Below are 22,808 nucleotides of genomic sequence, written 5' to 3' on the forward strand. Positions count from 1 at the left end.
ATTTGGTCTGGTTTGTTTTTTATCTAGTATGTTTGTTTTTTGATTTGTTCCATGTCTTTCTGTACTCCAGTGAGGCAAGCCATCCAGCCTGAGCTGCTGCTCTGCTTGAACCATAGTTCAGAGCTATTTTACAGAAGCTGCATAGACTAAAGAAACTGGTGTCTGGAGATCACCGATTTTAAAGGGAATCGGTCATTAAGATCAACCCCCCCCCCCCCAAGCAGTCTACATGGGCATGCAGGTCACACTTGCATAAAAACCTACCTTGATGTCTTCATTATGATTAGTTCCAGAGAAATCTAAGTTTTTCTTACTGTGTAGATGATCTGTTAAGATCTCTGTACATGGATATCCGTGAGAGTTTACCTACAGAGATTACTTGAAATGACAGAGGGTGTTACCAGTGTGAGCCATGTAATGTCTCATGTTATGGATTCTCTCATGATCTTGCTGCAGAACAGTGAGTTAAGCAGAATCTGTCACCAGAATTTCAGTAACCCTCCCTCATGCTATTTCTATGTACATTTAACTCTTTCAAAGGCAAGTGCAGAATTATCTTCACATGGCCAGTCCATTCCACAGTTAAGGTACCGTCACATTAAGCGACGCTGCAGCGATATCGACGTCACACAGACAGCTCTCCAGCGACCAATGATGCCGAAGTCCCCGGGTAACCAGGGTAAACATCGGGTTACTAAGCGCAGGGCCGCGCTTAGTAACCCGATGTTTACCCTGGTTACCATTGTAAATGTAAAAAAAAAAAAACAGTACATACTCCCCTTCTGATGTCCGTCAGGTCCCTGGCCGTCTGCTTCCCGCACTGACTGTGAGCTCCGGCCGGCCGTAAAGTAAAAGCGGAGCACAGCGGTGACATCACCGCTGTGCTGTGCTTTACGGCCGGCCGGCGCTCACAGTCAGTGCGGGAAGCAGTCGGCCAGGGACCTCACGGACATCAGAAGGTGAGTATGTACTGTTTTTTTTTTTTTTTTACATTTACAATGGTAACCAGGGTAAACATCGGGTTACTAAGCGCGGCCCTGCGCTTAGTAACCCGATATTTACCCTGGTTACCATTGTAAAACATTGCTGGCATCGTTGCTTTTGCTGTCAAACACGATGATACACGCCGATCTGACGACCAAATAAAGTTCTGGACTTTCAGCAACGACCAGCGATATCACAGCAGGATCCAGATCGCTGCTGCGTGTCAAACACAACGATATCGCTATCCAGGACGCTGCAACGTCACGGATCGCTATCGTTATCGTTGCAAAGTCGTTTAGTGTGAAGGTACCTTTACTGAGAAATTGGTGTTCTCAGCCTAATTTGCATATCTATTCAGAGCTGTTTGTAGATCTTAAGCCTCTGACACTCCCGCCCCACCACCTCCTGCTTGAGGCCTGCCTCTATGCTGTGTGACTTCAGGCAAAAGAGAAGTCAGTCAAGCAGGAGGCAGCGACGCTGGATGGAAATAGAGCTGGAGAGACAGAGGCTTAAGATCTACAAATTGACTTTCAGCCTCATTTGCATATAATTTCAAAATCTAATTTCTTGGTAACAGAGGAGTGGACTGGCCATATAAAGGTATCGTGGACTTGCCTTTGAAAGCGCTACATGTTCATGTAAATGGTTTGGGCGTAAAATCCTGCTGACTTAATTCCCTTTTAACACTCATGGTAAACTGCAATAAAAGTAAAGCAAAACCTAAACAGTGTGTGTTGTTCCTGCCCCACCTTGAAAAGAACCATAGAAATTGGCACTAAATGAAAAAGCCCAAAATTTTGAAAGGGTATGAAAGATCATTGTTATTTATTTATTTTTATAAAGGAGAATTTGGGGGAGCAGCAAATCTATAATATAACGATAGGAGCGTCACTCTGTCCGAAGCCTTTATAGACTGCACAAGTGCAACGCTCCTAGCGTTAGATTATAGACAGAGTCCGTATTCAAGAAAAAATGGCGCCAGAAAGCGCAGACTGCGCTGGTGCCGAAATCTGTGTCACAATCCTGCCCATATCATAGTTTCCACCCCCACAGTGTCCCCACGCCCCCTGATTCCGGCCCCTAAATGTCCCCCTGCTCCCGGAATCAGGGGGCGTGGGGGCACGGTGGGCACGGTCCCGCCTTCAAGACGTTGCAGCAGGTCATGCCACAGCAATTACTTACACCCCCTGATTCCGGCGCATGAATGTCCCCCTGCTCCCGGAATTGGTGCCTGCGCAGTCCGCGCTTTCCGGCGCCATTTTCTTGAATACATACTACAGTGTCTTCAAGAAAATGGCGCCGGAAAGCGCGGACTGCGCAGGCGCCGATTCGGGGAGCAGGGGGACATTTATGGGCTGAAATTGGGCCGTGAGGACACGATCCCGCCCTCATGACGTTACTTACATCTGAAGGGACACTGCAGCACGGACTGCGCAGGCGCCGATTACTGCGTCACAATCCCGCCCTCTCATGATGTCGTGGCATTTCCGCCCACATTAAAGGGACTCTGTCACCTGAATTTGGCGGGCTATGTAAATTCCCTGTGTCAGGTCCGATGGGTGGTGTTTCCTCTTCTTTCATTCACCCCTTCCTTTCCCACTGGCCGCAATATTTTCTTGAATGTCAGTAGATTTCCTCCGTAGTTCACGCGTGCGCAAAGCAATCTTGCCTTGTGCACGCGCAGTATGCTTTGCCCAACTGCGGGCAAAGCCGAAAAGCATTAGTGCGCATGTGCCGCCGCACTATGTCCCGGAAGTATTTCGCTGTGTTCCGGGACATAGTGCGGCGGTGCATGCGCACTAATGCTTTTTGGCTTTGCCCGAAGTTGGGCAAAGCATACTGCGCAAGGCAAGATTGCATTGCGCATGCGTGAACTACGGAGGAAACCTACTGAAATTCAAGAAAATATTGCGGCCAGCGGGAAAGGAAGGGGTGAATGAAAGAGGAAACACCGCCCATCGGACCGGACACAGGGCATTTACATAGCCCGCCAAAGTCAGGTGACAGAGTCCCTTTAATGATTTTGTTAGATATCAGGAGCATGTGTAAGAATATCTACACTATACAATACGTCAGCAAAGCTACCAAGTAACTTTCTAAAGAATATATAACACACGTCTGTGGAGCAAGGCAGCCACTTTCGACTCAATACCGCCACAGTGTCTGTTGCCATCACTGATTAAAACGGGGGCGCAGGATGGGAGCAGCACATGGCAGGATGGGGACGCAGGATGGGAGCAGCACATGGCAGGATGGGGACGTAGGATGGCAGCAGCACATGGCAGGATGGGGACGTAGGATGGCAGCAGCACATGGCAGGATGGGGACGTAGGATGGCAGCAGCACATGGCAGGATGGGGACGTAGGATGGCAGCAGCACATGGCAGGATGGGGACGTAGGATGGCAGCAGCACATGGCAGGATGGGGACGTAGGATGGCAGCAGCACATCACAAAATATGGGAGCAGGATGACAGCACCACATCACAAAACGGGGGCACAGGATGGAGGCGCAGGATCAATGCAGCACATGACATAATGTGAGCATCACATAACAGAATGACAACATGCAGACTCACAAAATAGGATTAGAGCACAGGATAGGGGCTGCACATGACAGAAAATGAGCACAGGATAAGAGCAGCATATGACAGGATGGAGGTGCAAGATGGTAGCACCACATGACAAAGTTAGGACACAGGATGGAAGCAGCACATACCAGGATGGAGACCATATACCATTATAAATGCTCGCCACTCGGGCGTAGAACGGGTTCAATAGCTAGTATAAAACAATTGTAGCAACTGGTCACATTAGACCTAGTGACAGGTCCTCTTTAACACCCTCAACCCCTAGCCTATTTTCACCTTCCTGACCAGGCCAAGTTTTACAATTGACCAGTGTCGCTTTGAGGTAAAAACTCTGGAACACTTCATCATATCCCAGTGATCATGAGTTTATTTTTTTTCTTGACGCATTATACTTTATGGTAGTCGTAAATATAGGTAGATGTTTTTTGTTTTGTTTGCTAAATATTCAACAAAATTCCAATATTTTCACAATTTTTATGCCCTTTAACCAGATAGTTATATGGCACAATACCGGGTTTTTGTTTTTTTTTTTGGTCTAAAAGACTCGCTTCCTCCCAACCCCCCTAAATTTAGGAGTAAAATGGTGGCTAGTCCCAGGCTAGTTTCACATTTGCGTCTGTGCGCAGCGTATCATCCACAAACGCATGCAAAAAACCCATGATAACGCAGCTTTTTTTTATTCGCATCAGCTTACGCATGACGGCAAAAAAAAAAAGCAGCATTTGCATGCGTTTGTATTTGTTTTTATATGCGTTTGCGCTTTTTATGCGCATGATATTTCCAGGAGGGCGTGTCTCAATCAGTTCCTGGACATGCGCAGTCCAAAGTACGCAAGCGAATGAAACGCAAAGACATGCGTACACATGCGTTTCCATAGACAGTAATGCTTTTTTTATGCACTCACCCGCATTCGCGTGCCTGCGCATATTTGATGGTAATTTGCCGCCTCAAAAATTACAACATGGTGCATTAGCCGCGCCCTGCCGCACACCACGAAAAAACGCATATATAAGCAAACGCGGGCGAACGCATGCACCTACATCATGCACGCATGCGGATGTATGCACCAGAAACGTTGCGGACATAACCGCAAATGTGAAACCAGCCTTAGAATCCTAATATAGCTTATCAGGAGGGGGTGAGTTGGCGGCATTGGTAGAGCAGGATTTCCGCTGTAAAAAGCCAGCGGCAGATGTGGGGCTATGCAGTGGGCCCTGAACTAGGAGGATGGAGTGTTTCGACAGTGCGAGGTAGGAGCGGAGTTCCCACTGCTCACATTGACTTCATGGTGGGCTTCAGAAAATGGCACCAGTTGGCACATGCGCAAATTTAATCTGTTAAAGGACCTCTCTCAATACAAGTGAATTAATTCCAAAAATGGACAACCCCTTGAAGTCTCTTCAAATCCAAGATCTCCTTTTCAGCATCTGGTATTGGTCTGAGAATTGTTTGTGTTCTTAGGTTGACTATGATCACAAAACTCTTAAACGGAACCTGTCACCCCCAAAATCGAAGTTGAGCTAAGCCCACTGGCATCAGGGGCTTATCTACAGCATTCTGTAATGCTAGATAAGCCCCTGATGTATCCTGAATGATGAGAAAGAGAGGTTATATTATACTCACCCAGGGGCGGTCCCGCTGCGGTCCGGTCCGATGGGCGTCGCTGTCCGGTCCGGGGCCTCCCATCTTCTTACGATGTCGTCCTCTTCTTGTAGTCACGCTGCGGCTCCGGTGTACTTTGTTTGCCCTGTGGAGGGCAGAGCAAAGTACTGCATTGCGCAGGCATCGGGGCTCTCTGACCTTTCCTGGCGCCTGCGCACTGCAGTACTTTGCTCTGACCTCAACAGGGCAGACTAAGTACGCCTGCGCTGGAGCTGCGGCGTGAATACTAAAGGACGTCATCGTAAGAAGATGGGAGGCCCCAGACAGGACTGCAGCGGGACCGCCCCTGGGTTTGTATAATCTAACCTCTTTTTCTCATCTTTCAGGATTGAGAGTATGTGCACACGTCCGGATTTCTTGCAGAAATTTCCTGAAGAAAACCTGAAATTTTCTGCAAGAAATCCGCATTTTTTTTTCTGTTTTTTTTTTCCGTTTTTTTCGCGGTTTTTTTAGCATTCTGCAAGCGTAATTAGCTTGCAGAATGCTAAAGTTTTCCAAGCGATCTGTAGCATCGCTTGGAAAACTGACTGACAAGTTGGTCACACTTGTCAAACATACTGTTTGACAAGTGTGACCAACTTTTTACTATAGATGCTGCTTATGCAGCATCTATAGTAAAAGATAGAATGTTTAAAAAAAAATTGTTATACTCGCCCTCTGCAGACAGCCAATCTCCTCAGCGGCGTCCGTTCCTATAGATGACGGTGTGGTTCAGGACCTTCGATGACGTCGCGGCTTGTGATTGGTCGCGTGAGTCACATGAGCGGTCACGCGACCAATCACAAGACAGCGACGTCATCACAGGTCCTGAACCACACCATCTATAGGAACGGAAGAGAGAGCATGCACGGGAGAGGCGGGAACACTTCGGGGGCCATCAGAGGGTGAGTATATCACTATTTTTTATTTTAATTCTTTTTTTTTTTTTACCAATTATATGGTGCCCAGTCCGTGGAGGAGAGTCTCCTCTCCTCCACCCTGGGTACCAACCGCACATAATCTGCTTACTTCCCGCATGGTGGGCACAGCCCTGTGCGGGAAGTAAGCAGATCAATGCACTCCTAGGTGTGCGGAATCTCCGCAATTCCGCATTTTTAATGAACATGTTGCTTTTTTTTTCGCGGAAAAAATGCAACATTTGCACAAAAAATGCGGAATACCCTGTAAATAATAGGAGGCATATGTAAGCGTTTTTTTTCGCGTTTTTATAGCGAAAAAACGTGAAAAATCCTGAACGTGTGCACATGGCCCATTGGGGGCTTATCTACAGCATTCCAGAATGCTGTAGATAAGCCTCTGCTGCCGGTGGGCTCAGCTCATCTGCGCTTTTGGGGTTGACAGGTTCCCTTTAAAATATGGTCTCTCCATTGTCTAATCCCATAGCACAAGAGAATCTGCTACAAATTTCTCCATCACTTTGAATTGCAAAATAATAATCTTTACCCGTCTGTGATTTTCTCTGGTTTTGTTTCCTTTTTTTTTTTTTTTACTTGCAGTAGTTCCTTACACAATCCATTATTGCTCCCAACAAGGAACTGGGAATGAAAACTCCTAGAAAGAATTGCTTCTTTAACACTATTCTATCCCATTTTACACTACAAATATAACTAAATAAAAGGGTAGTCCATTGCTTGTCTATTGGTGATCTATCCAAAGTATTTGAAGATGTGTGCAGTTCAACGCTGACACCCCCCATCATTCAGCTGTTACCCCCAGTGGGGTTCCAGAGGTAAGCGTGGAGCAGAACAGCATAGCTCACACTGTTCAGTGGTCACTCCAAAGACAATGGCTAGCAGCTGCTCAGTATATTTACCTGGGACTGGTGTTTGTAACAGCTGACTGATAAATGCTCCACTGATCTGTTAGGTCACCAATATAAAAATAGTGGCCTACTATTACAGCTGTCATAAAAACAGTGGCACTTTAGTTGTCATACATATTGGTGTTATCAATGCTACTAGTAACCTTTAAAACCTGTTTATGTGCACTATACAGCCTTTCATGTAACAAGCCTGGCACTTTTCTCTAGAAAACTACAAGACAACTCTGACCTAACAATTCAGCAAGTAAAAACTGAGGCTATATGATTGATAGCAGTGTTACCCACAGTGTGTTGGGTCATCCTACCTACCTACCTACCAGAGATGAGTGTCTGTCTTCCTTCTGTCTTCCTTCGGTTCACAATATGCAAATTACATCAGTATGGTGTTGAAAAGGTTTTTTATACAGGACTGTGTTAGGATTAGATATAGTGATACTTGGAATATTTTTTTCATAAATTGTTGTTGCTTGAAAAATAGACTATTGATGCTGAGTGCAGTTATCTAAAGCTGTGAAATGTGTTTTTCAGACCTCCATACTAACGACTTTTTTTTCCCCTAGACAGGTTATGCAATGGTCTCTGCAAAACGTCGTGTGCTTGAGGTGGAGCTTCGTAAGACAGACCTATGCTGGCTTGGCGTCTTTAATAAAGGGACTATAATTTCTTCTCTTACAACTGCTACATAAACAGACAAAATTGCAAAGATTTGCCCTGTGTCGAGTATGACAGCCACGACCCGTGGCTCTCCAGTTGGAGGGAATGAAAGCCAGGGCCAGGCTCCCGATGGACAGTCCCAGCCTCCAGTCCAACAGAATCAGGTATGAACTGCAAATCGTTCAGATCAGAATCCTTAAGTCTCCGTTCACAACATGTGGCTTTTTTTTTTTCTCTTCCCACTCCCACCCTCCATCTGTAAAAGCAGAAACAAGTTTTTAGGTGGAAGCATTTTTTAAATTCATTAAGGCATTTCCAATTTTGAGGCAAACATGCAGACAAAATGTCAAAAGAAATCACTCTGGTATCCTACTGGTGTATTTTCGGCCTCCTGATTGACTTGGATTGCAATGTATGGGGCGACTTCATAGTAAAAACTTCATGAAAAATGCTGCTGTCCACTTCTGTTAACAAGTTTTATAACTTAAAGCAAAATTCTGAACATGTGAACAATTCATGTTTTACTACACAGAAAGTCTCTTGCCCTCCCCCCCCTTTTTTTCCCCTCATGTCTTGTTGTGGACCCTCTCAAGCTGGAGAAATAATTGTGTCAACACTATGCTTTAAAGGGAATCTGTGACCACATTTGACCTATCTAAGCTATTAATATGTCCATACAGGCTATAAACTGCTGAAAAACAGCCCTTCCTGTGTCTCATATCAGATATGTTGTTGCTGAGAACTACCGTATATTCTCGAGTATAAGCCGACCCGAGCATAAGCCGACCCCCCTAATATTGCCACAAAAAACTGAGAAAACTTATTGACTCGAGTATAAGCCTAGGGTGGAAAATGCAGCAGCTACCGGTGAATTTCAAAAATAAAAATGGATGCTCCATACCGTTCATTATGGCCCCATAGCTGTGCCATATAGTGCTCTGCACCATTCATTATTGCCCCACAGCTGTACCATAGAAAGCTGTGCCATATAGTGCTCTGCACCGTTCATAATTGCCCCATAGCTGTGCCATATAGTGCTCTGCACCGTTCATTATTGCCCCATAGCTGTGCCATATAGTGCTCTGCACCGTTCATTATTGCCCCATAGCTGTGCCATATAGTGCTCTGCACCGTTCATTATTGCCCCATAGCTGTGCCATATAGTGCTCTGCACCGTTCCTTATTGCCCCATAGCTGTGCCATATAGTGCTCTGCACCGTTCATTATTGCCCCATAGCTGTGCCATATAGTGCTCTGCACCGTTCATTATTGCCCCATAGCTGTGCCATATAGTGCTCTGCACCGTTCATTTTTGCCCCATAGCTGTTCCATATAGTGCTCTGCACCGTTCATTATTGCCCCATAGCTGTGCCATATAGTGCTCTGCACCGTTCATTATTGCCCCATAGCTGTGCCATATAGTGCTCTGCACCGTTCATTATAGCCCCATAGCTGTGCCATATAGTGCTCTGCACCGTTCCTTATTGCCCCATAGCTGTGCCATATAGTGCTCTGCACCGTTCATTATTGCCCCATAGATGTGCCATAGAAAGCTGTGCTGCTGCTGCAATAAAAATAATAAAAGACATACTCGCCTCTCTTGCTTGCAGCTCCTCAGCGTCCCGCCCCGGCGTCTCTCTGCACTGACTGATCAGGCAGAGGGCGGCGTGCACACTATATGCGTCATCGCGCCCTCTGACCTGCACAGTCAGAGCGGAGAGACGCCGGGAAGATGGAGCGGCGCCCGGCGTGTGGAACGCGGACAGGTGAATATGACATACTTACCTGCTCCCGGCGTCCCGCTCCTTCCCCCGGACAGCTGTCTTCGGTGCCGCAGCCTCTTCCTCTGTCAGCGGTCACCGTTACCGCTGATTAGAGAAATGAATAGGCGGCTCCGCCCCTATGGGATCCACTCCCATAGGGGCGGAGCCGCCTATTCATTTCTCTAATGAGCGGTCCCACATGACCGCTGACAGAGGAAGAGCTGTGGCACCCGGAGACCGTGGGACGGGCAGGGGGAGTGCCAGGAGCCCCGGAAGCAGGTAAGTATGCCTCAGCGCCCTCTCCCCCTCACCCGCCGACTGGGCTGAAAATCTCGGCTTATACTCGAGTATATACGGTAATCTTTTATCACTTTATGTAAATGATCTCTTCCAGGCTCTGGGGCCTGGAGAGAACTCTGCCCCCGGAGCTTATTTTACATGGGGGAGGCGTTCCCAGTGTGAGACAAGTAACCAACACAGAACAGGAGAAATGAAATTTGTCTTCTAGCAAACACCTTTTTGCTTCTGTCTCAGCTCTGCTGTATTGCAACCCTATCTGCCTGGGAGCTGGAAGCTGAAGCTGAGGAACCTGCAGATAGTGTCAGTTATCAGCAGAGCAGAGAGCGGCCATTACACATCACACTGGTAACATTGGTAACCATGTCACATCACACTGGTAACTCCAATTTATATTTAAAATAATCTCTGGAGGCAGTTATCTCAGCTAAGTGCACAAAAACCAAACTCTCAAACGAGTGCCTTGATGGGATCTCAGGAAATGGTGTTCTGGTGGGGGCCATTTAAATGCTGTAGTCAATCTGATGTTATGGCAGAGGACCACTGGGTTAGTATCACAGCTGGGGGACTGATGACACCTGTTATGTTCCCCTGTAAAGCTCAGCCACAAGCAGTTCCCTAGGAGACCATTTTTTTTCTCTACATATTGCAGTATTACAGTATATAGTATAAGCAATCAAATGATTGCATGCTCACATTCCATAATTAAAAAAATTATATTTCTAAAATACATTTTTTTGTTTCAACAGTTGAACTCTACCCCCTCATCCCCAGTCAAAAAAGGAAAAAAAAAGCATTAATACTGCTGCGTTCATACAAGTCCGATCTTTGACATGTTTGATGCAACCTGATGTACACAACTGTTTCCAGGTCCTTTTTACTGTACGATCAACACTGTAAAAACAAAACCCAAGAATCATTGATTGAAATTCACCAGTTCGTAACAATTAAATATTATTTTCCCTATTTTCAGTACATTATATTTTAAAATGAATGGTGGCATTGAAAATTAGAACATGTCCCCCCCCCCCCCCCCCCGAAAAAAAAAAATAAAAAAATAAGCGTTCACATGTGCCGACGGTAAAATAACGTTTTATGGATCTTGGAAGAATGTGAGGAAAAAACGAAAGGTATATTTTCATTTTTTGAGCTAAGGGGTTTCCATGGTTTGGGCATGAACGTCACTGACTGTAGATTTGTAAATCCTCAGAGCACGCACATTGCATAATGTCAGGATTCTACGGTCCAGCCGGTGAGACATGACTGTCATGTCACAGCACTTATGTAATATATACTTGTATTGCGCCAAACCACGTAGGTCTAGTTGGAATGTGGCTGTGCGTATGCATATTGCTTGCTTGTGGTTACTTGACACTCTGCTCCTGGCTCTAGCATTGGAGAATCCTGACTGCATTCAATGTTCACACTGTAAGGATTCATAAGTTTGTCACATAAAGACTGCAGACTTTAATACTAAACCTGAATAACTTTTTAAAACATTAAAAAAATACACTTTGTATTACCATAATTGTACTGACCTGGGGAAAATTATTTCGTCAGGTCTTGTGTACAGTATAACGAACACAATGAAAATAACTCTGCAATAATGCAAGTGTATATTTCTCACCATTTCACCTCTTTGAATTTTTCCTTTTCAGTATATTAAATGGCAAAAAAAATGGTGTAATTAACAATTACATTTTGTCCTGCCGCTTTCCTGTGTTAATGATGAGATAAGTTTAGGCTATGTTCCCACAATGAGTGTTTGGTGCGTTTTTTGCGCTGCTTAATTTTGAAAAGATGAAAGTAACCCACTCTACTTAATGGGTGCAGAAATGGTTACGAAAATCTGCAACATCAAAAACTCACTAAATTCTCATTGTGGGACTGTTGACTTGTTGCTTTTCAATGAACAGGAGGGAAACAAAAGCGCAAAAAAAATCACCAAATCTTGAAATGGTTATGGGGCTGTCCAACCCTGAGAAATGTATTTATTTTTTGGAATTTGTGTACTCCTTTCTTGTTTGTGCTTAGACCTCCTCACCTGATTCGTCCAATGAGAATTCTCCAGTCAGCCCTCCAGATGAGCAAGGACAAGGGGATGTACCACCTCCACTCGAAGATGAGGAACCCGCCTTTCCTCACACTGACCTGGCCAAGCTGGATGACATGATCAACAGGTAATGTTTGCTGAAACTAAAAGGATCACCTGCATAGTAAACTTTTAAAAAGTGATCTGTTTGATTTTTTTTTTTTTGGACAATTCCTTTAGAATCTGTCATTTTTTGGTGATGTGTGCATAGAATTGTGCTTGCTGAGCTTTTCCTGTACCGTATTTTCCGGCGTATAAGACGACTTTTTAACCCCCGAAAATCTTCTTAAAAGTCGGGGGTCGTCTTATACGCCGGGAATCGTCGTGTACGCCGGTGTATATGGTGGGTGGGGAGGGGGAGTGATCCTGATGACGAGGGGGCGTCTCACAGGAAAGTGAGTAATCCCCATTACCTTATCCTAGCGGTGCAGCGTGGGGGTGTCAGTGCTGGGAGCGGCGGCGGCTGCTGTGTTCTGGTGCGGCGGCTCCTCTTCTGTGTGGGGCCTCTGTGCTGTGAGGTGGCGGCGGCAGCGGCGTATCTTTATCCAGTTGGGGCTCCTCCGGCATCTCCTTAGCCCTGGAGGCCCCGCCGCAACTCCATCGGTGCAATGTGGTGGCCTCCGGGAAAATGGCCGCTGCTCAGATTCAGATCTCGTGTCCCGAGATTTCGGGACGAGATCTGAATCTGAGCAGCGGCCATTTTCCCGGAGGCCACCGCATCGCACCTATTGAGCTGCCTCCGGGAAAATGGCCGCTGCATTGCACCGATGGAGTTGCGGCGGGGCCTCCAGGGCTAAGGAGATGCCGGAGGAGCCCCAACTGGATAAAGATATGCCGCCGCCACCGCCACCTCACAGCACAGAGGCCCCACACAGAAGAGGAGCCGCCGCACCAGAGCACAGCAGCCGCCGCACCAGAGCACAGCAGCCGCCGCCGCCACTCCCAGCACTGAGACCCCCACGCTGCACCGCTACGATAAGGTAATGGGGGATACTCACTTTCCTGTGAGACGCCCCCTCGGCATCAGGATCACTCCCCCCCCCCCCCCCCCCCCCAAAAGGCACATATTCACCGGCCCTATAAGACGACATAGGGTGTATAAGAAGACCCCCGACTTTTAAGAAGATTTTATATTTTAACTGGTAAAGTTGGGGGGTCGTCTTATACGCCCAGTCGTCTTATACGCCGGAAAATACGGTACATACAATTTTTTAATGTTGTACTCTCCTCTCTTGTCCACTATAAGCTTGTGAGGCTGACACTTCTCCGCAGCTCTGTTGTCATCACGTTTTATCGCCTGCCTCCATACGCTAATGAGTCGCTAAGATGCACAACTATATACCCTATGCTTGTCCTTCAAGCCTGCCCTGTCTTAGTTAGTATGTGTTAAGTGTGCGTGAAGTATGCACTGTGATCTCCCTGCCCTATCGGAGTCCCCAGACTGCAGCATCTCATTCCATTTGTGTTCGATCGTGGCTAATGCCTGCGTGTAATGACAATCACATTTGTACAGTCATGGGCAAAAGTTTTGAGACTGACACAAATTTTAATTTTCACAACTTTTGTAGCTTCAGTAACCTTTAAAAACATCTTGCTGAAAGCTCTCACTAAAGTACAATCATAAGCATTTCATGAGTTTTTGAACTTTTATTGTCACACACATCAAAGTTGATGCAAAGACTCGATACATTCAGTGTTTGTCCTTATTTTTCAAGACATTGGCAATTTATCCTGGCATGCTTGATATGTTTCTGGGCCAAATCCTGACCGATAGCAACTAATTCTTGTCTAATCATTGCTTGGAGGTTAGCAGTTTCTGATTTTATTTTTTTCCCCCCTTCTGTTTTTTTGAGGATTGACTGCAGTGTTTTTTCAGTGGGATTGAAATTTGGGTAATTTCCAGGCCATAGACTCGAAATGTCAATGTTTTGTTCTTTGAGCTACTTACTTTTGCCTTGTGACATGGTGCTCCATCATACTAGAAAAAGCATCAATTGCCAAATTGCGCCCTGGTGATTGTGGAGTTGTGTGTTTAGTTTGGTCGGGAGGCACTGGCATGGTCGCAGAACTACCGTGGTGGTCAACCTAATCACACCAGGAGAAGCTGTCAAACTATGGCTCCGTTCCCATGATCAGGAAGTAGCAGCGCTGTGGATCCAATGTATTTTCACTGCGTCCAAAGCACTGTGTTCTAATCGCGCAGGTAGATCCCCATGTGTTCACTAAACAATGCCGATTTCCAGTGTCCAATACAGATCTATAGTGGAAATTTCTGTTGCGGGGACAAGCGTCTCTGCAACAGAAATCAATATACTGTGGCACGTAAACCAGCACCGTGTCAAATAGAAGCACAATGGGGATGACATTTTTAGAACTCCCATCCATTGTACTTGTACTGTGCAACGCAACATTTTGAACATAGCGCGGGTGAGCTGTGTCCGAAACCCTATTCCTGATGGTGGGCACGCAGCCTATAGGAGTCTCCCCGTGCTTTCTGCTGCTTGGTCGACACTGCTTCGCCAGTCCTAATTCATTGCTAACAGAGAAAACATTTTGGACAAAGTTTGTTTTATTTTTTTTTTACACTGATGGTAGAAAAGATTCTAGTTTTTGTGTCAACAGTTTGTAAATATACAGATGGATGGAAACCCAAACACAAAGTGGTATCTCACAGCTCCGGATCAGGAAGTTTCACGTAGCCGTCGAATAAAGTGAAACTATGAATAGCCTTACTTTAGCCAGCCTTTCTTGAAAGGTTGAGGTTGATTAAAGCGCTTTCATCACGAAATTTGGCAGGGGAAATTTTTTTTTTCCCTTCCCTAATTTATATATTTGAGATTCAATAGGGTGCCATACATGTTAATATTTAATACAGTTTAATATTTACCAATATTTCGGCTAATTACACTATTCCGGCATGAACCATTTTAATTACTAATCTAATCTTGAGTTTGCTTAAATATATTTCCATTTAAAATTTTATTTCAGCAGCTGAATATTTTTTTCTTTTTTTTCTTTTCTTTTTCCTAGACCTCGCTGGGTTGTTCCAGTTTTGCCGAAAGGTGAATTAGAAGTTCTTTTAGAAGCTGCTATTGATCTTAGTAAAAAAGGTATGTTCACTGCAACAGAGGGAAAATCCTACTGCATTGTTTTGACTAGATACGGTCAATCCATAAGTTCTAGTGAGAAGCTGTATTGTGTATGAACAACCACAACAGTTATCTGGTATTGTGACTTGCGCTCGTGTTTTTTGCTTTGCCATAGATATCAATAAAAATGTATGCTAAAAGCTGTCATTTTGGAAAATATTTTTCTTGTAACTATGGGGTCTCTTGTTGAAGATCACTCCATCAGTTTTTATCCTTTTAACATACTGCAATCTTCATTATATAGCTCTGTGTACTTACAATTGCTCATTTTGCCCTCCTAACCAGCTAATTCTTCTTTTCTCTGCTCTATGTAGAAACGGGAAGGTTTTTCCCTGCATAAATTATTCCCCTCTATAATTCCTGGCCTAGCTGCTCTGCCCTCCCCCCGCAAGGAATTTTGCAGTGACTTATGACTCCTACAAAGAAAATTTTCTTCCTGTTTCTACTTAGAGCTTAGAAGGATTCAGCTAGTCAGTATTTAATAATGTCATGTCATGGATCTAAAGAAAAAGAGAAAAATTAGTGAGGTAGAAAGGCCAAATGAGCAATTGTAAGTACACAGTGCTACATAATAAGATGACTGCAATATATTAAGAGGATACAAACTTTGATGGGTAGAGTGTTTCTTTAACTGTATTAAGAATCAATAAGTTTGTTCCTTTTAAAACAATAATACAGTAAAAAAATTGCACTATGTTGGCTTTCAGTTGATGGTAGAGAAAGCCATGAGAATGGTGTGAAAAGTGCGAAGATTTATGTTCTGCACTACTCTTTATGCATTAATGCTACAAGTGCTGCCTGTGTCTTACCTCTTGTCAAAATACTTTATGTAAATGTTCCATTTCTCCTTCACCTCATTGGGGCACACAGACCGTGGGTGTATGCTGCTGCCACACTAAGTGATACAAAGAAATTTCTCTCCTCCCCTGCAGTATACACCTTCCTGCTGGCTCTCAGCTAACCAGTTCTTGCTTAGTGTCCGTAGGAGGCACACGGACAGGTCTGCTATTCAGACCCAAAACTTTATTTTTTTATTTTTACCTTTAACATTTTTGATTTTACTTTCTATAACGAAGGGGCAACGGATCCTTTCAAGGCTCCGATCTCCCCGAACCATCAACAGGCGAGCACGGATAGTGTCACCTGTCCTCCAACTCCTGAGCTGATTCTTAGGGGCGACGGGTCACTTCAAGGGCACCGATCTCCCCGCACCCTGAACGGATGAGCACATGGAGTGTCGCCTCCACGTACGCTCTTCCCCAGCCAGGCCTTTAGCCGGACTACTGTCCCTGTCCACCCGGGGGCTGAACTCTGTGGATGTACAGAGGCCCCTCTCTTCGGCGTCCGAGCAGCCCCCACTGTCCCACCACTGTTAAAGCAGATGGCACAAGGAGGCGGACGGTTCCTCTCCATCTCCCTAACAAAGGGATGGTCGATTCAGGTTTACACCTTTATCCCTGCACCGTCCACGCTGCAATACCTGACCTGCAGCAGACCAGAAGAGTGCGCGCGCTTTCCTCAGCGCTGAATCCCAGTCATCTCAGTGGCTCCATGCCAGGACTAGCACCGATGGTGAGTGGATCCAGTCAGCGGTGGGCCTCTGCAGTGGGATATTCACATGCTGACAGGCAGCCTCAGCTTCCCTGTTTCCCACCTCCCTGAGGTAATGCTCCGGCCGGCTGCAAAAATGTAGCCCCCGGCTTCTGCCGATGTGTAGGCCGCATCATGGAAGCCGTGCCCGCACTATGGCGGGCTAAGGCGGCTCCACCCACCTTTTCTGGCCCTTCTCATCTGGCACGGGAGCGCTCGCTTCTCTCGGCCATCAGCAACGTCCCTCTATTCTTCCCTTGGTATTGCTCCGGCCGGCTGCAGAAATTTAGGCCCCGGCTTGTGCCTATTCATGGAAGTCACAGGGGCGATGGTTTTGCATTGAAGGGGCACATGCATCTTCCCCATGTGCTTAAAGGCACATGACCAGTATTTCCTTGTCTTTAAGACTAGGGAATACTGGTTGTGTGCCTTTAAGGAACATGACCAGAACTCCCTAATCTTAAAGGCACATGACCAGCATTCCCTGGTCTTAAAGGCACATGACCAGCATTCCCTGGTCTTAAAGGCTCATGACCAGTCCGAAACCGGTCACCCTAAATAAACTCAGGAGCCCGCCGCCGACCCCAGCTTATCCCAGAGTATCGAGTGGGCTTCGTCACTGCCGCAACCCATGGCTTCTCTGACCAAGAGACTGAATCCCTCCGTGAACCCTCTGTGGCTCGTAGTGCTCGCAGGACCGATAGAGATGGTTCCTCTCCTTCATGCGAGCTGTCGGCTAGCAGGGGCCTCAAGTATTCTAGAAACGTACAGGCGTCTAGAAAACGCAAGTTTCATTTCCTGATCCCTCACCAATTATTTGCTGAGAACAAGACTCTGAATATGGATTGGATATTGCCTTGGTTCTGGACTCGCCAGAACTTCAGAAAAGGATGGATTCGCCTATTTATATCATCAACCAATCTCTGTAGATTGACGAAGACTTAGGTTCTACTCTAGATTACGCAGTGTCCCTCATAAAGAGACTAAACTCCCCAGCAGAGCATTTGCCATTCACCTGGACAGGGAGCGTCCGGATAAGTGATTCACTGGACAGAAGCCTCTTCAAGCGCGGTATCGTTTTTCAGCCAATATGCAAACACGAGGGGTGTCCCCTCCACGTATACCCCCCCTAGGACGTGGGATGCTATGCCTAGTCTGATTCTTAGAGGCGACGGGTCCTTTTTAAAGGGCACAGATCTCCCCACACCATCAATAGACGAGCATACGGAGTGTCGCCTCAATGTATCCTCTTCTGCAGCCAGGCCTAACCCCAGACAACCAGCCCTGTCCACCCGGTGACCTGAACTGTGTGGATGTACAGAGGCACCCTTTTTGGCGTATCACCACTATTTAGCAGATGATGCAAGAAGGCGGACGATCCCTCTCCACTTCCCTGTTAGGAGAATGGTGGATTGAGGGTTCATCATCTTAACTGCGCACCGTCAAGAGTGGCGATTGCAAGAGATGGCTATTCCTGACCTTCCGGATGCAGCTGCGCAGTCTGCCACTTGGCAGATTAACCGGGTAGAATCACCTGTGGTATACCTTCCAGTATCCCTGCCCGAAGGGTCATCAATTAAAAATACAACGGACTGTCAGATTGCAAATCTGATTAGTTCCTTCTTGCGGCCTTGGGTTCAGCGCTCTACCCTTCCTTAGCCACCGCATGGGTTGCTACAGCAATGGTCTCCTGGTCGGAGACCTTAACTTCCTTGATTCACAACAGTAACCTTCTCCCAAAGACAGTACAGTTGGTCAATAAAATTTCTTGAGTGGGAGACTAGCTGCTTCACGCCTCTCGGATGCGGCTATTTGCGCGGCGCTGTCAGCAACAAATGCCATTACACTCAGAAGGACTTTATAGCTCAGAGACTGGAAGCGTACTCTGCGTTCAAAAAGCCTCTGACATCACTCCCTTACCGGGGTGAACGGTTATTCGGTGAGAAGTTGGGAGAGTTCCCCACGCAGGAACAAAGGATCGCATGTTTCCTATAGACCCAACCAGCAGTGGATAAGTTGACCAGGACGGTCTAGATCTAAGGGATCTTGGTTCCAAAAAGGGGACCGAAAAGTAAGACCGATCCTGGACCTCAAACTTCTACCAAGCTTGACAAGGTCCCCCTTCTTCGGATGGAATTCCTCTGTTCAACCACTACTTCAATGGAAAAAGGTGGAGTTTCTGGCATCCACTGACATTCGGGATGCTTACCTTCACATTCCTATTTTTTCCCTCTTCAAAAATTCCTTCACTTTTCCATTCGCTAACAGCATTTTCAAATCACGACCTTGTCCTTCGGTCTTGCTACCGCACCCATAGTGTTCGCAGGTGTTATGGCGGCTGTCATGTTCCTCTTGCACCCCAGAGGCATGGTAGTCCTGCCCTATCTAGTCGACTTTTTAGCCGCTCTTCCAGGACTGCGCTGAGTCGTCTAGATCTCTTGTGATACCCTTTCTCACCTGGGCTGGCAGCTAAACTTAGACAAGTTTTTCCTCATTTCCACCCCAGCAGATATCCTTTTTGAGGATGATCTTGGACACTTCCAGAAGGTTGGTAATTCTCCCTTGAGACAAGGCCGTGGCCCTTCAACAGGGAGCTCTCGCACTTGTTCACACACCCCTTAATTCCATTTGATTGGCTAGGAGGGTTTCGAGGGAAAATGGTGACGTCAATGGAAGCGGTTTCCTTCGCTCCTCTCGTCTTCTGCAGGTCAAACAGGCTTTCAGAGGGTAGTCTCTGAGCTCCTTCCTCTTCCAGGGGAGATCCTTTCTCCCGGTTCAATGGTTATTAGTGACTACTGATGCCAGTCCTCTTCTCCTGATCATTGTTCTGGGGATCCAAACGGTATGGCTATTTCTACAGCAAATCCACTGCCTTCTGGCGGGTCACACCATCCGAATTCAATCGGACAATGCCACGGCTGTGCCAGACGTCCGTCATCTAGCAGGTACCCACGGTCAGGCGTCATGGTCGAGGTACCTCACATTTTCTGATGGGCTGAGATCTATCATTCAGGTGATCTCGGCACTACACATCCCAGGAGTAGAACTCTAGACCGCAGACGCAGTCAGGGTCCCGCCTCAAGTGAGTGGGAACTTCACTCGGAAGTCTTCCATCAGGTCTGCCTTCTCTGGAGCACTCCAGATGTAGGTCGGATGGCGTCCAGACTGAACGCCAATGTACTCTAGTTCATGGTTCGGCCTCAAGATCCAAAAGCCATTGCAGTGCATGCGCTGGTTCTTCCATGGTACCATAACCCCTCTTCCACTACTTCCGAGAGCCTTTCGGAAGCAGGAAGGGCCCCAGTGATCCTGGGAGATTCGCACTGACCGCGTCAGACTTTTTTCATTTGCGGAACTAGTATTTTTCAGTCTTATTGCAACAAAACTGCAAGTAGGGACTTCCTCACAGGGAGTCTTCATATGTGGTTATTCCCTATCGCATACCGTTAGATCTTTGGGACTTTAATGCTCCTGGGAGTCTTACAGTAGACTCCTTTTGATCCTGACAGACTTTACTATCAGGGAAGGTCGCCCTTTTTTCTCTGCGATCTCGTCATCCTGACGACTCTTCGGAGCAAGCCACTCTGTTCTTTCGGACTTTTTTTCCCTTATTACTTTCAAGGCAAGGTTGTCCTCAGGCCAACCCTGTTCCTTGTTACCAAGGTGGTATTGTATTGCCACTGTTATGAGTGCATCGTTCTTCCCTCATCTTTCAGCACCAGTCCACAAAACGGAATGGGTTCCCCATATTCTGGATGAAGTGAGTGCTCTGAGTAGGTACGTCTCGAGGACGGCGTCCTTCCGAAGGTTTGACGCTTTATTTGGGCTTCCTGATGGTAAGGAGGCGGCTTCCTGACGGTTACAGGAAGGGTTTAGCTGTTTCATCGGCCATGTTAGCCTGATGGATTCGTTACACCTTACAGGAGTCCTTCCATGTTAGATGTCAGCCTATCTCCCTGTCTATTGAGGTTTCTTGGGTTCTAGGCACCAGGCGTCAGCAAAGCATGCCTGCAAGCTTGTGGCTTCGTCCAGTCCGCTTGCACTATAATTCCCAGACTTCCACAGATGGGAGTCTGGGCAGACTGACTCTGCAGGCCGCGGTGGCACACTTGTAAGTAGCGGTTACACAGGGCCTGATCTGATGTTGCCCCCACCCATTGACTGCTTTGGGACGTCCCACGGTCTGTGTTCCCTCAATAAGGCGAAGGAGAAATAGGTATTTTTGTGTACTCACCGTAAAATCCTTTTCTCCGAGCCATTCACTGGGGACACAGCTCCCACCCTGTTACTAGCCTGTGCTTGTTTTATAATTTGACATGCTATACTCTCATATATAATGTGACATGCTATACGCTCATATATTGTTATTGCACCGAACTGGTTAGCTGAGAGCCAGCAGGAGGGTGTATACTGCAGAGGAGGAGCTAACTTTCTTTGTATCACTTAGTGTCAGCCTCCTAGTGGCAGCATCATACACCCACGGTCTGTGTCCCCCAATGAATGGCTCGGAGAAAAGGATTTTACGGTGAGTACACAAAAATCCCTATATTCTTGGATTAAAAACATGTTTGTTTTTTTTTGTATTCGTAACTTAGGCCTTGATGTGAAAAGTGAAGCCTGCCAACGATTTTTTAGAGATGGTCTGACAATATCCTTTACCAAAATTCTTACTGATGAGGCAGTGAGTGGCTGGAAGTTTGAGATCCATGTAAGTATTTTTGGCTTGGTGTTTCACAGTAAATTGTGTAGATTTGTTATTTCCATAGCAATAGTTCTTGGAAGCGTAAATTTAATAATTGGGAGTGCATATAGAAATGTCAGCCAGTGATGAGAGCGCCCACTGGACCCAAATTCCCAGAAACTGCAGAGATTTAGATGATTAAAGCACAGGTTATACGGAGTCTTTTCTCACAAAACTACATATCGTCTACTCCACTTCTTCTGCTCTATAACATGGTGTCTGCACATTTTGGGTGACTGGTTCCAATTATCTATGTTTCGTTATTTAGAGCTCTTCCTTTTGAATTTTTTTCACTATGTAAATATATTGTCATTTGTTTCAAGTGCTTTTCATAACCTTTTCTGAAAATAGTGTGCGATGTCCTCCTTCCCACACTCCTCTATATCACTTCTAAAAACAAAACCAAAAAAATTGCCACAAAAATAAATTATATTTATTTATTTTATTTATCTTTTTTTTTGTAATTAGTCTGAAAACTGCGCCGACCACACCTGCGCAGTAGCAGCTATCTGCGATCCGATAGCCGATTCTGCGCTGGCGGTACCATCTTACTAGAGGAGAAAAAATGTTTCCACTGAGATGGCGCCAACTACACAGTAGCATCTATCAGTTATCTGATAGATGCTACTGTGCAGACCCCGACACGCCACCTTGGAGGAGGCAGGGTTTTTTGTTTTTTTTCTCTAGCCCGATGATCGCCAATAGCTGTTAAGGCCCCGTCTCACATAGCGATTTACCAACGATCACGACCAGCGATACGACCTGGCCGTGATCGTTGGTAAGTCGCTGTGTGGTCGCTGGAGAGCTGTCACACAGACAGCTCTCTCCAGCGACCAACGATCAGGGGAACGACTTCGGCATCGTTGAAACTGTCTTCAACGATGCCGAAGTCCCCCTGCAGCACCCGGGTAACCAGGGTAAACATCGGGTTACTAAGCGCAGGGCCGCGCTTAGTAACCCGATGTTTACCCTGGTTACCAAAAAAACAAACAGTACATACTCGCATTTCGGTGTCCCTCGCCGTCTGCTTCCTGCTCTGACTGAGCCGCCGTACAGTGAGAGCAGAGCGCAGCGGTGACGTCACTGCTGTGATCTGCTCTCACTTTCCGGCCGGCAGTCAGTCAGAGCAGGAAGCAGACGCCGGGGGACCTGACGGACATCAGATGGTAAGTATGTACTGTTTTTTTTTTTTTTTTTTTACATTTACGCTGGTAACCAGGGTAAACATCGGGTTACTAAGCGCGGCCCTGCGCTTAGTAACCCGATGTTTACCCTGGTTACCAGTGAAGACATCGCTGGATCGGTGTCACACACACCGATTCAGCGCTGTCAGCGGGACCTCAACGACCAAAAAAAGGTCCAGGCCATTCCGACACGACCAGCGATCTCACAGCAGGGGCCTGATCGCTGGTACGTGTCACACATAGCGAGATCGCTACTGAGGTCGCTGTTGCGTCACAAAAC

General features: G+C 46.5%; 1 protein-coding gene across 8 annotated transcripts in view; it reads left to right on the forward strand.

The window, feature by feature from the left end:
• USP9X (ubiquitin specific peptidase 9 X-linked) overlaps positions 1–22,808 on the forward strand; it is a 212,878-nt gene that overhangs the window by 72,194 nt on the left and 117,876 nt on the right. For 6 of the 8 annotated variants that reach the window (XM_077294797.1, XM_077294799.1, XM_077294792.1 and 3 more), the window contains exons 2-5: positions 7,623–7,876; positions 11,807–11,952; positions 14,895–14,974; positions 21,199–21,311. In XM_077294797.1, coding sequence (XP_077150912.1) covers positions 7,781–7,876; positions 11,807–11,952; positions 14,895–14,974; positions 21,199–21,311 — 435 coding nt within the window. In that variant the 5' untranslated portion in view covers positions 7,623–7,780. Of the gene's footprint in view, positions 1–7,618; positions 7,877–11,806; positions 11,953–14,894; positions 14,975–21,198; positions 21,312–22,808 lie in introns of all 8 variants that reach the window. The other 2 variants (XM_077294793.1, XM_077294798.1) reach the window with 1 other exon arrangement.

This window comes from Ranitomeya variabilis, chromosome 3, assembly GCF_051348905.1.
Source record: "Ranitomeya variabilis isolate aRanVar5 chromosome 3, aRanVar5.hap1, whole genome shotgun sequence".
Classification (NCBI taxonomy): Eukaryota; Metazoa; Chordata; class Amphibia; order Anura; family Dendrobatidae; genus Ranitomeya; species Ranitomeya variabilis.